We start from the raw sequence: 19,834 nt of genomic DNA, 5'->3' as shown, positions 1-19,834 counted from the left end.
TCTAAGACAAAGTTTTTCCATCTCCTATACATTGATTTAAAAATTTCTATCTAATTTTGAAAAACCCCAAACTAGACTGTCTTTTTAAAAGGTCACCTCTCCATAGGCCATGATGGTTAACTAAAATGTTCTTCAAAGGTACAAACACATTAAAAAAAATTCCAACACTTAGTAGACAGAGGAGGAAGCTGGTTGTGCTACACTGTTCTGACTTTGTTGATGTATGTGCTCATTTCTAAACACTGTTTATGTGTGTTCAGAACTAAAGAGAATAAAACTGGTTGAAGTAACAACATTAGGCTGTTTGGCTTCTACCCGGAATCTATATTTTAGGTTAATACCAAGGACTTAAAGAGTTTGTTCTCTTGACAAATGGCCCAAACTCAAGAATAATACTACACTGACATTTCTATAAAATATAAAGTCACTCTCCAGAACAGAAGAAAATCAATCTGGTTGTTTTTTCCACTCTCAATCTTGGTCGATTTCCAGACTTCTCAAATTAAATATAATGTGATTACATTTTAGAAATCCATTGTTTACATATGTTAAAATAAAATGATAAAATATTAATGCTGGAACAAGCAGAGTAATGTTGCAATTATCTACTACAGCAATTATAATAATCTCCTGTGATAATAAAGTACTACTTAATAGTAACTGTTAGGAACTATCTTGCTATTAATTTTATAAGAGGAGAAATTAATCAGAAGTCCCTGCTTATTGCCTAAGCACATTGTGATATAGAGCAAAACAGGCAATGGCCTTGCTGTGATTTTTATGGTACCTCATACTGGTTCAGGAACATGTGGAGCTGTTGTACACTGATTCTTAAGTCAGTCTCATTGAACTCGTAAGGAATATTCCACCCCAGGGGTCCAAATTTTCGTCTTTCTTGTACCAAAGCGTGAAAGAAACAGAGGCCATAAAGCAGTTTCTTGAATTCCTCCTGTAATGAGAAGAAATTGCTACATTATTAGTCCCTAAACACTACATAATAATTTTCAGACTAAAAATAAAATGAATTATTTTTTCTTATAAATATACCTATCAAAAATATAACTAAGCTAGTATTTTTTTAAACTAGTATTAAGTATATTTCTAAAGGCTACTCATGCCAAAATATTCTCATTTGTACACATGTTTAATTGATACACATCGGGGCCGGGCGGTGGCGCTAAAGGTAAAGGTGTCTGCCTTGCCAGCACTAGCCTAGGACGGACCGCGGTTCGATCCCCCGGTGTCCCATATGGTCCCCCAAGCCAGGAGCGACTTCTGAGCGCATAGCCAGGAGTAACCCCTGAGCGTCAAATGGGTGTGGCCCAAAAACCAAAAAAAAAAAAAAAAATAATTGATACACATCTGTGAACACCATGCTTTAGGAAACATTTTAAACTCATCCAATATAATTTGATTATATAACTCCACGTGAAGAGTTATTAGTCAAAAAACATGGCTTCCAATGTGTGGTCCCAGATCACCAAGAGAAATTTCAAAGAGGATAGTTGAAACAAATTAGGTAGTTTTCCAAGGCATTTTGGTCTAGAAATTTGGGCATTCCTATGGCTTCTCTGGTTACTTTCAGCTAATAACCAACACACATCCACTCAGTGCTGAGCATCATTGGTAGGAGTTATAAGAAGAAAGACACCAACTGCATCTTTAGGAAAGACATTGGAAGGATGAGGCTGACATTTTTGAATAGAAACTGAAATTGGGTTGCAACATTATACTTTACTCTGTGATTTCTGAATCAAGGATGGATTTGATTTAAAGTGACTTTATTACCTAATAGTAACAAGGATAGTTATGGGCTACTCAAAGTTTCATAGAAGGACTGAGGGAAAATTCCCCCTGTAGAATAAAATTGAAAGGAAATGAAAGCAAAATGACATAAATTCAACCAGAAAGGAGGGAGAAAGTCAATATTCTGTGCTGATGCTGGAACTATTTGGGATCTATTAGAGAACTGAGCAAATCAGTAAATGTATTGCTGTTGTGGGAGTCAGTGTTTAAATTTAGAAGAAAGGAAATACAAATAAATATAGACAAAAAAAGAGCATGACATAACAAATCAGATCAAAACAGAGCCTCAGAGGGGCCAGAGAAATAGCATGGAGGTAAGGCATTTGTCTTGCATGCAGAAGGACAGTGGTTTGAATCCTGGCATCCTATATGGTCCCCCGAGCCTGCCAGGAGCAATTTCTGAGTATAGAGCCAGGAGTAACCTCTGAACATTACCAAGTGTGACCCCAAAACCGCCTCCCAAAAAAAACAAGCCCCAGATAAAGGTGTTCATTTAAACTCTTTACATCTAAACTATGTATGAAAAGAAACATGTGCACATATACTTGTTGATATGTTTATCTGTGTGTGAGTCAATGTAATTCAGACATTTTCTGAAGAAAGAGTCAAGAACTGAAGGCAATGCAGTAACAAATCATTCAGATTTTGAGGTCTCGTATCATCTGCCATTGAAAAAAGAGCCTGGAGTCTTCAGAAAAAACAGCAGGATCTAGGACTGGGAAAAGATGAGCCTGGATACTTCTTGCCAGGAAGCATGAGAGCTAATAGCAGCATATATATATTTTGGCTTTTTGTTTTTGGGTCATGCCCGGCAGCGCTCAGGGGTTACTCCTGGTTCTGTGCTCAGAAATCGCTCCTGGAAGGCTCAGGGGACCACATGGGATGCGGGATTCGAACCATAATCCTGCTCCTAAGGCAAATGCCTTACTGAACAGCATATTTTTTAAATTGATGGAAACCAATAACAAATATAGAGGAGCCAGCTTGAAGAATGTAATGGCCACATCTGGGACAATTTGCAAAAGGACACATAGAGTAATGAATTATAAGCCATTAAAAAAAAACCTCAAAGAATTCATTATCTATTCTGATAATAGATAACTAAATGGGAACAAATGGAAGGCAATTGCTGAGAATATATAGCCAGTAACGAATTGAGAGGGAATCCAAGAATTAAAATCACCACAGGAAATGAGGCCTGGCAAAAAAAATCATCAATGGATAGTGAATGTGCTTTAGGGGTACATTTGATGAGGACGAGGAGATTATAAGCTTTAAAATCTCTCTCAATAGACTTAGTCACAAGGGTCAAAACACTTATTATAAAGAAATCAGACGACCCTTCATCAAAATGATCAAAATTAGTACCAGCAATGAAGGATAAATGGGTCTCAGTTGCTGCCTGCCAGTGCAATAGTAGGAGAGTTTCATCTGTGTGGAGTTCTGGTGAAGAATGCATAACCTCAGTCTGTAGCAAGTACCAGTTGAAATGTAGTCTACATAAATGTGGGAGTAGGAGAAGAAAAAGTCTTCAGAAATATTGTCATCAAAGGCAAAAGAGAGAAAAATGTTCCTGATTAGAGAAGATAAAGCAGTGTTTAACAACTACATTTATAATATTATCTAAAATAATTCAATAGTGAAATAGAAAATGCTTTTTAAAGTATATGACCAAATCTGCTGGCAAATCTGGAACACAACAGAAGATTAAATACGAGGGCATTCTTGTTCATTTATTAGCTAGTGGCTGTACTGGTAGGTAAGAAAATGCCTATATTTGTAAGAGATATCAATGAAGTATTAGAGCTTGATGAAAGATGAATATGAATAAAGTACATAGAGATGTTTGATTTGTTTATGACATCTAAATTGAGGGGACAGAGTGATAGTACAGCTGGTATGATGGCTACATTGCATGTGCTCCATTTGGGTTCAATCCTCAATATCATATAGTTCTCAAAGTTCTTAGCACAGATCCAGGAGCAAGCCCTGAGAACTGTTGGGTGTGACCCTAAAACTAAAAGACCAACAACCACAAAACCAAAACTCTCTAGGATTCAGGGCATAGCATCAAAATCAGAGATTGAGAGATGATTGTGTTATTATATTCTAAAGTCTAGATTGCATCTTCTATAATGAACTTGACCCTTTGTGCCAGATATAGCCACCCACGGGGCAATTCTTTTCTACTACTTTTATACTTGAAACTTTTCTGCGAGGTCAAAATATTTCCAAGTAGAAATCAAAGCAGAAACAATATGATGTGCTTCTTTGTCATCTGATGAGACATGGACTTAGTTGGGACAGTGGCTCACAAATCCCTGGACTTCTCCTTTCTGTGATCCTCCTGGAGAGGTCTTTGCATGCAGAAGAAAGGCGGCACAATTCGACAAAGGGGCTTTCACCTAGCGCTCAGATGCAGAGATGCCCTCACCACCTACCTGGGAGTAACCTGCTCTCTTTGGGTCTCATCAACACAAAGGCAAGCCAGAAGGCAGGTCTCAGAAGCTTTGGAAATGTTTTATTTTATTTTAAATACCTGTATTTTTTCCTTTTCTTTTCCAGTACCTAAGACTTGTTTAATCAAAGTACTTCTTTATTTTTTTAATGTCTTATGACATGTTCTTAAAATATATTCTAACATCCACAGTTAAGAGGTTTTGAAGGCAAAAACTTAACCAAGGTTATAACCCCTTTTAAAAGGAAACTCTTCCATTTTTAATTATGGTGAAATGCTGTGAAACAATTTTAGGTCACAGGCATTCACACACCGAATTCTAATAACGAAAGCAGTGGGTGGTTTCCCTGCTTGCCTGGTGACACTAAAAAAGACCCTTATGAGTCCCATCAATCAAGGAGTAAGATCATTTGGGCTCCCATTATAGTTAGATGGAGGAAATATTTTATGGTTTAATTTAAAGATATGGCTCCAAATAGTAAAGGGTTCAGTTAATATCCTGAAGCCGCATTCTCCAACCTTGCAGATCCATACAGGGAATGGCTTACAGCTGACTTTCTAAATAGTGAGCTGCATTATTAATAACACCCTCCAAGATCTCAGCTGAACAGCAATGAGGCTTGGTGGTAAAATTAAAATAAAATATTAATAAAATTGACTTCCGCAAGTCAATGATAAGTAATCAAAACCAACTGCGCCGCAGTTGCAGTGCAGGGAGACCTATTCAGTTTGTAGTTTTACTCAGCACACACATCCATGATCACCGGGGGCCACTTGAAGCGCTTTACAGGGCTGAGGTAACAAGACTGAGCCATTACTAACAGGCTTTTTGCAGCTGCCAAAAAACTCAGGGTCAGAGATCGGGTCCATCAGGTATGATCGAATGATATTAGCCCTTAAACCTTTCGGTGCCTCGTTGGTCATTTTCACTCCATTCTGCAGCACAGACACAGGAAAATTTGGAGATGGGTAACTCGTCAGCCAAAGCCGGAAATCTGGATGTGTTGTGTCAGGACTTAGTTCCTGAAAGAAAAGCAGGCAAATGGAAATGAGTACATAAAACCTCATTAAAATCTTTGGATTTTTCTAAATCTATAGCTTTGTTGGTGTGTAAATGAGCTGGAAGGGGGAGAAAAATTTTTTTGCCTGAGAGTTTATTTTTTGCTAATAAAGACAAAGCTCTAAAATCTGATTCTTTCTCTAAACAAAACACATCAAATGGTACAAGTTGTTATAATTAAATCATGTGAGTATAGACTTTGTCAAGGTAAAATTTCTAATTCAGATTGGCCATCAAAAAGATGGAGACAGCATACAGAAAAATCTCATAGGTTTACTTATGTTGCTCTGGAATGTTTACATAAATAATTCTTTGAGAAGAATTTCTTCTTGCTTTAACCAGACTGTGGAAATGAACAACACACTTAATGTATTTTCCAGCATATTAGACGACTTTTGAAACTAAAAATAAGTCAACCGAAAATCGGGGGTCGTCTTATACACCGAGTATATCCCGAAAAACGTTTCAATATGCCGCTAAACGAAAATTGTCTGAATATTGCCACAAAACGAATTTTCCAACTCGATCCTGCACCAATCACTGCCAGGCTGCTCGGACCCTTCTCTAACTCAGCCAATTCAAGCAGGCTTTTTATGCATGCAAATTATACAGTGTTCTGTACCCGAATCTACACTGTAAAAAGCACTGCTGAGGAAGCTCGGGTCCAGTGTAATGGGTAGAGAGATTTTTTACACCAAATTCCAATCCCCAGGGCACTGCCAGGAGTGATTCCTGAGCACAGAGCCAGGAGTAGGATCTAGCACAGCCAAGTTTCACCAAAACACAAACAAATGGGGGGGGGAGAGAGAGAGAGACAGAGACAGAGACAGAGAGACAGAGACAGAGAGAGACAAAGAGAGAGGAGAGAGAGAGAGAGAGAGAGAGAGAGAGAGAGAGAGAGAGAGAGAGAGAGAGAGAGAGAGAACCCATAGCACCTGTGGCACCTGTGTAGGGTCATGCTGATGAGCCCTGCCAACCCCTCCCTGTTCAGTCCATTTCTTATAGTCACCTTTCCCAATTCCTCTTACAGTGGCATCTCTGTTTTAAAAATTGTATATGTTTATTGCTAAGCATTTTTGAATGGAGGAGTGAATCAGGAAGGATGGATAGATAACTAAGTGTTAGGTGAAAAGACCACTTATTCCTCTCCCAACTGTACTAAACCAAATCCCATCTGAGTCACTGGAATTTGAACCAAGTTTGACAACTTTTCAGAATAATTCTTCTCTTTCATGTGTCTCTCTAACAGGTATATATAAAACACTTCAAATTTTCATGAGAATAACCTTGATGCAGAAGGATGTAAAAGAGGCAAAAATACTAGATGTCTACTTAAAGGCCTGAAAAATAAGTGAATATGAGCAGGGTCAAATAAACCTATTTTTTAAATTGCTTTATTTAAATGTTCCAAATGAACCTATTTTTAAAATTACTTTATTCAAACACTGGTTAAAAGGTTGTTTGTAATACAAATATTTTTTTTTCACAGTTATGGAGTTACTCATGATTGAGTTTCATACAATGTACAACATCCTTCACCAGTGCACATTTCCTGCCACCAATGTCCCCAGATTTTCTCCTGACCTCTGAGACCCTGTCTACCTCTGGGGTAGACATTTTCCTCTCTAGATCTCTCTCAACTTATTTTTTGGATGACTATTATGATGATGCATACTTCTAAAAGCTATGAAAGAAAGAAGTGGAAAAAAAAACCTAGTATCTAGAACTTACATATAGAAAGGAAAAGTAGCTGGAGACAAAACCTGAAAAGGACTTAAAGGTCAAATGAGTGTGTAGAGGGGCCAGAGCAGAAGTCCAATGGCTTGCACTCAGCTGACATGGGTTTAATCCTTGACACCATATATGGTCCCCTGAGCTTCACCACGTGGGATCCCTGAGCTCAGAGAGAGGAGTAAACCCTGAGTACTCTCTCCCAAAAAAACTGCGTTGAAAGCCAGATGAGAATTTAAACTCTGCCTTGCATACTCTAGGAAGTCACTGAAAAGTTTTAAATAGGGAATAAATATTTATTTTCTAACTCGTTAACTATCCAGTGACTTTTATCATGGCCAGAAGAAAGCAAAAGTCATTGTTTTCCCTCTACTTATATTCTCATGAGAGATTTGGATAAAAAAGTGACAAGAAGCATACAGGGAAAATACAATCTATTCCTCAAAGTTTCTGTTGGACATTTGAATAAAACTAAACATCCAAAGAGATAGTAGCCTGAAAAACTCCTTAATTATAAGGGATCTTGGGGCCCCACATAATTCAGTGGACACATTTTCTCCATTGAAAGCAAGGGCCAGATTTCCTGTTTGTTTAGCTGAGCTACAAAAGGGTCTATTCTTGAAATTTCTGCCTCCCAAAATACAGAAGTATTGTGTCCCATGACAAAGTCTGACTGCTCCTGCTTCTCTGTTTCCCAGTGTAAGCTTATTTTTCCCATAATCCATACCTCTAACCTTAAGTTGCCTAATCAAAGGGCTGGAAATTATATTACTTGAATGATGTGTGTATCAAATAAGATGAACTATAATAAAAATTTAACTGAAATTTTTACCTCACAAACTTTCTCAAGGGTTGGCATCCAAGATGTGGCAAGATGGCAATTTTGAAGAACAACCCAGGTTCCATCTTTGACAGCTTTTTCTAGCATCTTCATAGCAATGGGCCCTTGGCCTTGGCCAAGAGATAAAGAGCTAAGTTTTACTCCATATCCCTGTGTAAGATAGTAATTATGTTAATTATAATCATATTTTAAATAATGCATATATAATATAGGAATATTTTTTACATATACAGCCATAAGAAAAGTTATTAAAATCTTATAATCACTTAAAAGTAGGTTCATAATAGGAAACTCCTGGTAAAAAGAGAAAATTTTATAGTAATTAGATAAACATTTAATAATAAAAGGAATTAGGAATTAGGGAGTTATTTAATTTAAGGAGGAGATGAAAGAGCCCAGCTATCATGTCACAACTCTTCAATTCAGGGGCCGGAGAGATAGCATGGAGGGTAAGGTGTTTGCCTTTCATGCAGAAGGTCAATGGTTCAAATCCCGGTGTCCCATATGGTCCCCCGAGCCTGCCAGGAGCGATATTCTGAGCATACAGCCAGGAGTAACCCCTGAGCGATGCCGGGTGTGACCCAAAAATCCAAAAAAAAAAAAAAAAAAAAACAACAACTCTTCAATTCAGTTAAAAGACAAACTATGAACAGAGTTTTGAATTACTTTTAACTAACCTGGCTACAAAATTTAAGAGAAAAAGCTATAAATTATCTCCTAATTCTTAATTGAGTCTCTTCAAAGAATTTTATGAAAATCTTTACCTGAAATTTATGTCTTCTATGTAACAATTCATTCATAAGTTCTGGATATAGTGTCCTAGTTCCTGATTTGTTCTTTCTTGCCCTTCCTTCCTTGTTGGCTTCCCTCCTATTTTCTTTCTTCCTCCCTCCCACCTTCTTTCCTTTCTCCTGTCTTAAGTGTTTACTTTTTCATCAATCTATCCTAAGAGTTCAATGGAGCACATTACTAAAAAAAACTCAAGTGATATCACACAATCTTATTTATTTTAAGGTACCTGATCATCTGCAAATTTGAGAAGGGCAGCCATGGGGTCCCCTCCAGGGGAGAGTATGAAAATCAGTGGAGCGCAGCAGTTACTATCCCCAAATGCCTTGGATAAGTCAAAAGGGGGTGGCTCAATAAAAGAGCGCCCCAATCTATTAGATATAAATTCTTGCACCATTGGAATAATCTAGAAAGAGAAAAAATATCTTTAAAGAATATTCAACATCTTCTAAAGCCTTAAAATATTTTGGATGAAAAGATAATTTGAAAAAGAGAACTCCAGCTCAATAAGCACTGCTGATGGAAAGCCAAAGTACCACTAAATACAAAGAAAAGGATAGAAATTATCCATACAGTAGAAGATGGATAGTTAATAATGTATCATTTAAAGGGAGGAATACTCAACTGATGCTGGATAAAGAATATATCAATAAATAATATAAGTATATAAATAAAAATTATAAGGTCACTTAACTCTAAAGACGTTTTTCACTATGTCTAAAATTTCACAGCCCCAAACAGAATTTTGGTGTGATTTATAAAAAACCAGCATGAGGGATTCATTTCTCTCAGGAAAAAATGAAAGAAAGAGAGGGGGAAAAATCACTATAAAACCATACTTCAGCTCTTTGATGCAACAGACAGAAGTTACGGTACGTAAGATTTCTGCCACCATGCTTGACATTTTGGGACTACATCTGGGATCACATTTGACAAAGAGCAGAACTCTGAAGTTTGGTGGTCACTATTGGGCTCCAAGGTTGGAGTCAAATTCTATCACTCAGCACAGTTGAGGCCCCAGATAGATTCTTTGTTCTGATTAAGGGACTATAAATAGCTCAGTGATGGCTCCAGTTAGTCATGACTCAGGTTTGAGCCAAACAATAAAGACAGGTTTAATAAACCAGTGTTGCTATAACTAGTGCTTAAGAAACCATATAAACATTCATCAGGAAGAGGAAAATCGAGTGACAGGAGCACAGTGTATTTTTTGAAGACTCCGTAATCATTCTGATGAAACATCTGTTCATAGTCAAAGAGGGAAACACGTGTACATACAAGACTACAAATTACACAGGCAGTTTCTCAGAAGAGAAACCTTCTAAACTTAGAGAAATTTTCAGAAAACAAAAGAGTAGATGCCAGGTAACTAAAAATATAAAAATGCCTTCTGGAGTGTTCTACAAGTATTTTCAAACTTTCTGTATTCTATAGAGCATCTGATCATACAAGATTTTAAAGACAACTATAGGGTGCCAACGGTTTAAAAGGAATCAACTTTATTGAAGATGAGCAGAGGTCACAAAATCTTTGAGGGTAGAAAACAGTCAGAGAGGGACTGTCTTGGCTTAAATTACATTTTAAAAACCCTTCTCCAATATTTCCAATACATTTGCATATGGAAATGATATGGAAATGTAATGGTAAATTGTGAGGATCTGACAAACAAGTTGACATTCATCTATACATCAAGTTTATTTAAAGGTAAGTTATTTCTGTTTAAGGTATTTTTGACAAATACATGAAGCTGTGGCTGGTCACTGTCTCAAGCTGACTGGAGAGACAGCACAGAGATTAATTGCTTGTCTTGCAACCCACCAACCTGATAGAATCCTTAGCACTACCTAAGACACCCCTAGATGGCTCAAGCTCAATCCTGAGCAATAGTCTGCTTACAGCTGGGTGGTCCCTCCACCAAATAAAACATCTTCACTGCCTGTCTGGAAATAGCCCTGGCTTATCTCATTATTCATTCCATTATAAAACAAAATGCTCCTCGAGTCCTTTTCCTCCCAAAGTAGAGTTTTACAAATCACTACAGTTTTACAAACAAACAAAACTCAAGCACTGAACTTTTCAGAGCCTGTTTTTTATTCCCATCATTCTGAGTTATCAGGGGCCCCTTTGGTGGGATAGTTAAGAAGGTGTCAGCTACTATTCAGGAACAAACACTGCCCTGTGAAGTGAGTCTTCAAGTTAGCACGGGAAGATCCAGGCTGACCTCAGGCTTTACTCTTAATGTGAAAATAGAGCAAGCTTTCTTTGTTTTCAGACCACTTGAAGTGTAACTCCCCAGGCAAGTAAGTTGTATGGTGATTCAGTTTGCAAGGTTTGCAGCTACAATCTGGTTATACCAGTTTTAAGATTGTAAAATGAAATCTGTCAGTATCAAAATTACAGAGTAATTGAGGCCACCGTCATCCCAAAGGCAGGAAAGCAGCCTGTGGTCATCTATTTATGATTTCCTGGTTATTTCAAGTTCCCACAGGGATTATACGATGCTGAAGAAATATAACTCATGTTTGACAAGTTTCTTATTGAAAACTGGTTTTATTTGCATTCTACTTATATTTCAGAAGATGAAAAAACCTGAGATCAGAAACTCTTCATTTCTGTAAATGGTCTTATGACATTTCACATCTCAGTGCTAATTCATTTGATGCATTTCTTTTGTCAATATAGTTACAATCAAATATTATGTTCTAAAAGACAGTGCAAAACTGTCTCTTTTTGTATAAAAGTGATTTAGAGAGCATTTTACCTTTTCAAATGAAACATTAAACATTAAATCCACAGCCTGAAGTCTGTGGATTCTTATAGCTAGGTGGGACTGAGTTCTGAAAAAAGGTTTGAAAAAAAGGTAGGAAGTGGACGAAAATATATGCTGATTAGCGATGATGATGATAATCTGGGGATTGGCATCTGAGAAGCCTCATTGATACTACATGCTAGAGTCAGGGTGGATTTTTCTGTTCTGGGGTATGATATATATAATGCATATATTAAAATATAGCATATAATGTATGATGTGTGATAAATAATATGTAATATATGTGTTAATTGTAACAAGAGGTTATAAGGAAACAGAATTTATACCTAACTAGCTTACACATTAACCTCATTTAAAACTGATTTTTCCCTCTGTTCATACCATATTTGGAAAACTTCTCTTTTAAAAGCATAATAGCATATATGTTTTAAATACAGAGAAATATCAAAGTCAAGAATTAATCACTGGAAACTGTGATACCTGGAAAAAGAATTATTTGAGACTGGTCTGAGAATGCGTATAATACCAGTGTCCTATTAACAGTCTTTATACTAAGAAGCACAGTGTGATAATATAGATGACAATAACTAAGACATCAAATAGAATGACATTATTGCGACAGACAACTTCAAGGTCTTAGTGGCTTCACACAACCAAAGCTATTTCTTGTTCCTAGAAAGTTATCAGTATGTGCCAATAACTGTGCTGGCTTAGCATTTTAGCTTGCTGATGGCACTTAAATAAAACATATGATGCCACAATTTTGAAGGCAAGGAGTCTGGCATCAAGTCTTCAACTGATAGCTTATGTCTATCTCCTGGGCCATATTCTTACATTTTCTGGGCTAAACTGAATTTAATGGCTCTGATTCTGTCGCTAGTTGATGAAGGAGAAGGGAGCTTAAAATATCAATGGTAGCACTAATGTCTACATACAACTACTAAGTAACTTTTATGTATCCAAGGAAAAGTCTAGAGGAGATGAGGAAACCTTCTAAGACAAGGTGCTAAAGTAATGAAGGGAGGTATGAAACCATTAAGTTTAATCTCAAATAATTTTAAGACAAAAAACAACTAACCTCTTTGGCTTAAATATCTAACCCCTATCTCCATCAAATACACATAAAAGTACTTGATATCTTTAGTAACACAATATATGAACAAGCAAGTAATGCAAGGCCATGCTTGGTAGCACAATTGTCAAAATATTTAAAACAGAATGGGGGGGAAATTCAACTACTACCATCAGTAAATGACTCATGAATCACTTCACTAAATAACACAAAACATGAAAAGCAACTCCTTTTAGTTTAAGGGAGAAAGATCAATGGTATATGTAGTCATCAAGTATAATAGTTTTGCACTATGAAAACAAAGTAAAATGTTGAAAACATTAAATAAAGGGTTTTAAAGGAGGCAGTCACATTAGGAGTTCAAAGCACTTCACATACTTTTATATTTAGTTCATGAAGCGAAAACTTCTTAGGCTTATCATTAAGGCTGCAGTGAAAATAAGTTTTAAAAGAAAGAATATATATCAATTTAAAGACCCATAATCAACTACAGTACTTTCTAGCACTTAAGAACAGGGCAGCATCAAAATATGCATCGGAGGAATTCTATGGGTCTCTTTTCCATAAAAAATATTTCAAAATATTTACAATTTCTTTGGCATAAAAACAAATAATACAAAGTAGATGGTATTTTCTGATTTTAAAATAAACCCACATATACCTTGTCTGGCCTCAAGCAGCGGATGATGAGCATTCTCTGAAATTCATTGGCTTTTTTTTCCCACTCCTCAGGAAAAACTTCATGGTGCGGTTCCTGACATGATAGTGGAAGACATTCAATGTCATGTTGAAAGTTACTTCTTAAAAAACAATATTTTAACTTTTAAACTAATACTTTTAATCTTTTTAAAAATAAAAAATCATTTTAGGCACTGTCACTGCTAAGGTTTTATTCAGAAAACATTCTAGCACCACACCTTTACCTGTGTTCTCTCCCACACCCCAATGCCTCTTCCTATAGAAACTATTTTCAGAAAACATAAAATGACTACCTGAAATCAAGAACACTAAAATAAATTTATTTATACGTAATATAATATAAATTTATATGAGGCAATCTTATGAAATAAAGAATAAAGAGAAAATTTAAATACCATGAAGTATTAAAAATGAGGATATTTTGTAGGATAATGTCAATGTGAATACTAATAAAAAAGAACCTATTTTAAGAAAAAGGAAAAAAGAAACTAAGAAAAAAAAGTTCATTTAGAGTATTTTCTCGTTTTTTTTTTCTTTAAAGGTATTAAAAATTCCATTTCTACTATTATCTATATAAACAAACACTTAGGGATTGGAGCAATAGTTCCATAGGGAAAGAGCTTGCTCTGCATGAAGTCAACCTGGGTTCAATCCTCTGCATCCCATATGGTTTCCTGTATTGCTAGGAAAGATTCCTGAGTGTAGAGCTATAAATAAACCAGGTGTGGTCCTAAAACCAATCAATCAACCAAAATCCCCACATATATTACAAAAGGAGAAGGGTATTATATTCAAACTTTGAATATTTTTGTATCTTAAAAGATTATCAGAGATTGTATCTGAGTAAAGAAAATTAAATATGAATGACCACTAAAATTATATGAGAGCATCATCTAGACTCCAGGAAACTGGTAAACCTTGAAATAATAGATATTTGTACCCTTGAAACTTCAAGGATGGCTAATGTGTTCCCTCAAATAAGAAATTTCAATGTTTGGACAAAGTAAATGAAGCTTTAATTTCAGTTTAGAAAAAGAGTTCTCACAGAAACCTGTCTTTAGAAAACAATTTTAGATTATTAAGGAAAGATCCAAAAGAGAACTTGCCCAAAATACTTGAATTTATATGTAGGCCTAATATCTCACTGACATGCCTAACCCCTCAAATAGGTAACCCAGTTTTCATCTATTTGACTCATTTACTTTTCCTTCCACCTCCCCACATAGAGCTTTTGCAGATTCTCCCCAAGGAAAGAAGATTTCTAAGAGAGTAGAAACAAAGGAATCAAAAACTTAACTTGGAACTGGCAAAACTTATTAGCCATTACATAAGAGATATTAAAAGAATGCAACAATTTCTATATGTTCCCCAAGGAAAATTGTATTATGAGTTAGTTTTAATAATACCAAATAAGCAAAATAGGGTTTATCCTCAGATGACAGAATATTTTATTTTGTCTTCTACATTCAAAATAAAAATAAAATCTAAAGACTATTTTGTCAAATGTTAATAATTTTTTATGGAATTCAAATTCTAAAATAATCACAAAAATCTGGGAGGGATCAAAATAATATTTTAAGGGCATATACAGCTTGTCTGAATCTCCATACGTTTCAAGGAACTTGAATAGTTCAAATAAAATCACTGATTTGTGTGCAAAATACAAATTAAATTTGGATTTTAACATCTAACCAGTTGTTTAAACATTATATAAATCTCATTTTTATCAAATAAAATTAATTATATAATATTATTTTCACCACTTACAAAATTTGAAAATAAGCAGGAGGGTTAGAAACATACCAGGCTGTCATATACTTTCTTCCAACCATCCTTTAAACGAATAAACTCCTTTCGAATGGATTTGAAGGAATGTAATTCATCTAAGCGACATATTTCATCCCAGGATTTTTGAGGAAGCCAGATACAAGGGTTGGTATAAGGATTATCTAGTCCAATGCCACCAGTTAGCAGAAATCTCCACTCAGCTTTATTAATCTTTATAAAACAAAGTAACATGAAGAGTCAGGGAGGAGTTCACCATTTACATTGTACATTTACAATGATAGCTGAATTTTAAATGTCAGTGTGATCTCTATTGATACAACTTACTTAGTAAGTACTTATTTGTAAAAAAATCAATGCTTCCATTTTAATCAGTTTTCAAAATAATTTATCTTAGCTAAGATACTTTTCTTCAGAATTACAAATTCAAGTATAATTATATGGATATTTTCTTTTGAGTATGTTTTCCAAATGACTTGAAGTCTTATTAGCTCTAAAAATTGTGATGACAGAAAGCCGTCAACTTTCCATGTTTTCAATAATTTTCCATTAAATATATTAACAGCACTTATAAAACTTATAAGAATACAACACTTTAAATTCTACAGAAATAAAATACATTCTTGTATGCAATCGATAAATCAAAAAAACACAAGTATATAAAATGATGAATTTTATAATAGTGCATTTAAAAAAGTGCTTCCTGTATTTTAAATGAATATAAAGTATTCATTTGAAACACAGCCAAGAATTTATAAAAGGCATCATTAAGCCCAAATGTTTACATCTAATTAACTTGCACATGTTCTTAAAATATTACCATTTATATTCATACTTTGTGCACACATCAAGGCTTATCATGAATTTCTATGTATTCTTATGAAAGATTCTAAGGTAAAACTAATTTATTTTAAACTAAAACATAGAAACATTTAAGTAATGGGTGACATAAAAAACTCTGCCTGCTTTATTTTTTTAAGCTTTCTGTAATTTAGTCTAGTTGCAATATCTCTTCTTAACTATACAATAATAATGATCATTGTTACAAATACTACACATAGCCCTTTTATATATCATTCCTACACAAATTAATAAATTAGTTTATATTTCCCCCTTAACAATCAAGAATATTCACCAGACGGTCATGTAGCAGCAGATTCACATTTAGACAAAAGGAAAAGAGCAGTTTATCTTTCTCAAAGAGTGACCGGCAGACGTTAACATAAAGGGAATAAGTAAAGTGATCTTTGAGAATTTGAAGCCTGGAAGGGTAAACAAACAGAAAATAAAAGTGGAGTATGCTTTAAGGAAAATGCTTCTTTTTTAAAGGCTGTTATCAGCCATTTAGATGTGTGTTCTACTCTATTCTCTGGGTAATCATTTTCCAGAACAAGCAAGGATCATCATTCCCTGGCCACACAAATTTGAGAGACACACAATGAGAGAAACACACCAGTAGAATAGCATTTGACTGTTGACTGATTTTTTGAACAGCTAATCTTTTAGAATAAAACAGCAATGCACGCATTATTAGCCTACTCCCCTTCAGGATATATGAACTATTTAAAATTGTAAAATATGGGGCCAGAGAGGTAGTATGGAGGTAAGGCATTTGCCTTGCATGCAGAAGGACGGTGGTTCGAATCCCGGCATCTCATATGGTCCCCCGAGCCTGGGGTGATTTCTGAGCATAGTGTCAGGTGTGACCCAAAAACCAATAAAAAAAAAAGTAAAATATTACTCATGTAAAATTCGACTTCTTTCTTCTATAATAGTCCCATATACTTCACTTTATATATTAGAAGACTAAAATGAATAGCTATATTATTACATGAAAACTAAATTCAGTAGGGTAAAACTTTATGATGGAGAAATTATCTTTTTACTTATAACAGGGACAAAACATGGAAATATGAAAATTAAATCATAATATGTTAAAAACCTTCCAGTATTTTAGTAACTACTAGCACATGCAATCTCTAGTTATAATAATTGGGAGTGGTTTTTTTTTTTTTTTTTGTAAGGGGGCACACTCATCTGTCTTCAGGGCTTTATTGTTTGCTCTGAACCCAGGAATCACTTCTGACAAGGTTCAAGGGACTATATTGGCTTCTGGGGATTGAATCCAGGTTGGCCATGTACAAATCAAGTGCCCTATCTATTGTACTATGTCTCTAGCCCCTCTAATTATAAATCCTGAGCATTTTAAACTAATTATCTGGCAATTATCATTGAGACAAAATGTCTATAAAATGTTATCTACCAGCAAGAACAGATCTTGGTTATTTTCAGTCTGATACCCTAAGTTCCCAAACATCCTAGCTTTATTAATTTTCGCTCATTATTTCTTGAATTATTTTTTACCTCCCACCAGCATTCCAATGAGAAGTACAGCAAACTTATATTTGTTGTATAATTCTATAATTTGTTGTTCATACTAGTTGAGAATCTAAAAAATAACTTGGTAGAGAGAGCCTTGAAGCTCAGAAAACATTTGAATTCTCTGAAGATTTGAATAATCATACTATTTATATATGCATTATTATATGCTAAGGGGTATTTTTCTCACACCTGGATTTAGCTCCTCAGTAGCCAGCACAATAATGATTCAGATTTAGACTTTATGGAATAAAATGAAAATTCTGCATTTTAAAACTAATATCCTCTTATAAAAATATCCACTTATGAAAAACTAAAGTAAAAACAATAAGAAATTCAAATTTAATCTTACTGATAAACACAAATTAAAATATAATTTAGTAAAATGTTACAGTGTGAAAGATATTAACAGTGTTCTTTCTCAATGCTGATAGTACATGACATAAGATTAAGCCTCTCATGAGATAGCACATTTGAAAAACTTTCCAGAAAAGGAACTGATATGACATATGTGAGAGAAAAAAATATCTTTGTCCCAATTTTCGGATTTTTCCACAAGGTAAAAATAACTATGCACAGCTACCTTTACTAATGCATTGTTTATAAGCTACACACAAGTTATACCATAAAAAGTATAGTGCTTTCATAGGTAAACTCTATAAAATATGCTTTTAAAGACTAATATGTAGAAAGTTATGATACAAATGATTATCTAAAATATACTTCATATATATTTGTATGTATGAAAAATATATACACATAGAAAGAGTTAAGTTTGGTTCCTATACATAAAATATATTAAGATTCTTGTTTCTACCCATCAATATACTTGTAGTAGTTATATATATTAAACCCAATGCATTTAAAACTTTCATGAAAAAATTAATGATTTAAAATTAGTATCAGAGTTAAATTATAAATAACTGCCCAAAAGCAAAATACATTTTTATCTTTGAGTAAAAATAAATGAATCTGGTAGTTTTTGTGTTATAGTCACATGCTTTTTCTATCTATAATATTAATAGGCCACATCATGCATTTGATGTTGATCCATGATTGTCAATTATTCCTAAGAGAAATTATTCTATCTTTAATTTTTGAATGGGGCTAGCTTTGAATCTTGATTTTACTAAAAAAAAAGTCATTAGAATAAGACTATCGAAAAGACTTTTTAAGTAGGTGACATGATAAATGAATAAAGAAAAGAAGAAAAGGGTAAACAGGATAGGCTCACTTCTATGTAATAAATGAAGAAATAAAGAAGGCAATAGGCAGTAGATAATGATAACAAACTTTTACTCTTTGATTATAGAACTAAGATGATCCAGGGGTAAGGAAAGAAAAAAAGTTTCCTAAAAGTGACTTCTGGACAGTGGAGCAGGATCTAGATGATGGAGATAAAGTAACTTTGTACATCAAAAACATAGCATAACTAACAACATTATAACTGTGTGACATCAACAACAAAATTTTTTTTGATGTAGTACATTGGGATTCTATTGAATACTATCATAATGAAGTATATTTTGATATTGGGAGGGTCTTCAATTTTATCTCTGGATTTATGCATATTAGAAAGGTTTATTTATCTGCACTAAAAGTAATGTACAATGTTATTTAGGGTAACAAACATTTATAATAGCCCCAAACTGGACACTACCCAAGTATCCACAAATAGCAATATTCAAAAAGAAGTTGTGCTCTAATATAAAGACAAATCAATGTGAAGTATAGGGTGAATTTTACCCATAGTTAATATGGTAAAAGATCTTCCTCCTTCCTTTTTCTTAAGAGTATTTACTTTAGAAAATTTGAAAGTATAAGTACTTTCACCATTATACTGAAGAAGATTAAAATCCTTCAACAACAATATAGGTATTTTTTTGTCGTCAGCGCTGTGATCCAGGAATGTATTTTTCAAAGACAGGAGAGCCATATCTTTGAAATGTAAATATCAGGGGACACTATCTCCCAGTTTTAATGGTTGAGTTAGAACATAAATTTGGGGGTGCCTGGTTTTAAGACAACATAAAGACAAAAGTTGCTTTTTCTCTAGACAAAGCCAAATGCAGAGGGTAACCCAAATTCCCAAAGACGGGATGACAGTTCTACATTTGCAGTCTTTTACTGAAATGTCTGTGATCTGTGTCACTTCTTAATGAAGTAATACATTTCACTTCATTAATAAGCATTAATAAGGTTAATTAATAAGGTTAATGCTTATTTAGCAACAACATTTTTCTTCCTTTATTGTTCCATCCCAGCACCCTACATAATTTACCAAGCCCACCAGAAGTGATCTTGAGTGTAGAGACAGGAGTAATCCTTGAGCACTTTCAGGTGTGGCCCCAAACTCCAAAATTTCAGGAACTGGAGAAAATAATCTAAATATTTTAAACATAATAATATAAAAAAGGGACAAGGATGATAGTACAGTGAGTAGG

The 19,834-nt window shown here is 34.6% G+C and overlaps 1 protein-coding gene across 1 annotated transcript in view; it reads right to left on the bottom strand.

Moving 5' to 3' along the window:
• The window catches only part of DNAH7 (dynein axonemal heavy chain 7), a 283,116-nt gene that overhangs the window by 33,279 nt on the left and 230,003 nt on the right, over positions 1-19,834 (bottom strand). Inside the window, exons 50-56 of the mRNA XM_049772925.1 lie at positions 16,147-16,273; positions 15,030-15,224; positions 13,189-13,281; positions 8,915-9,091; positions 7,888-8,046; positions 5,087-5,287; positions 788-949 (exon numbers count right to left, since the gene is read on the bottom strand). Coding sequence (XP_049628882.1) covers positions 788-949; positions 5,087-5,287; positions 7,888-8,046; positions 8,915-9,091; positions 13,189-13,281; positions 15,030-15,224; positions 16,147-16,273 — 1,114 coding nt within the window. The remainder of the gene's footprint in view (positions 1-787; positions 950-5,086; positions 5,288-7,887; positions 8,047-8,914; positions 9,092-13,188; positions 13,282-15,029; positions 15,225-16,146; positions 16,274-19,834) is intronic.

This window comes from Suncus etruscus, chromosome 5 (assembly GCF_024139225.1).
Source record: "Suncus etruscus isolate mSunEtr1 chromosome 5, mSunEtr1.pri.cur, whole genome shotgun sequence".
NCBI classification, from domain to species: domain Eukaryota; kingdom Metazoa; phylum Chordata; class Mammalia; order Eulipotyphla; family Soricidae; genus Suncus; species Suncus etruscus.
This window is presented reverse-complemented; position numbering and strand designations above follow the sequence as displayed.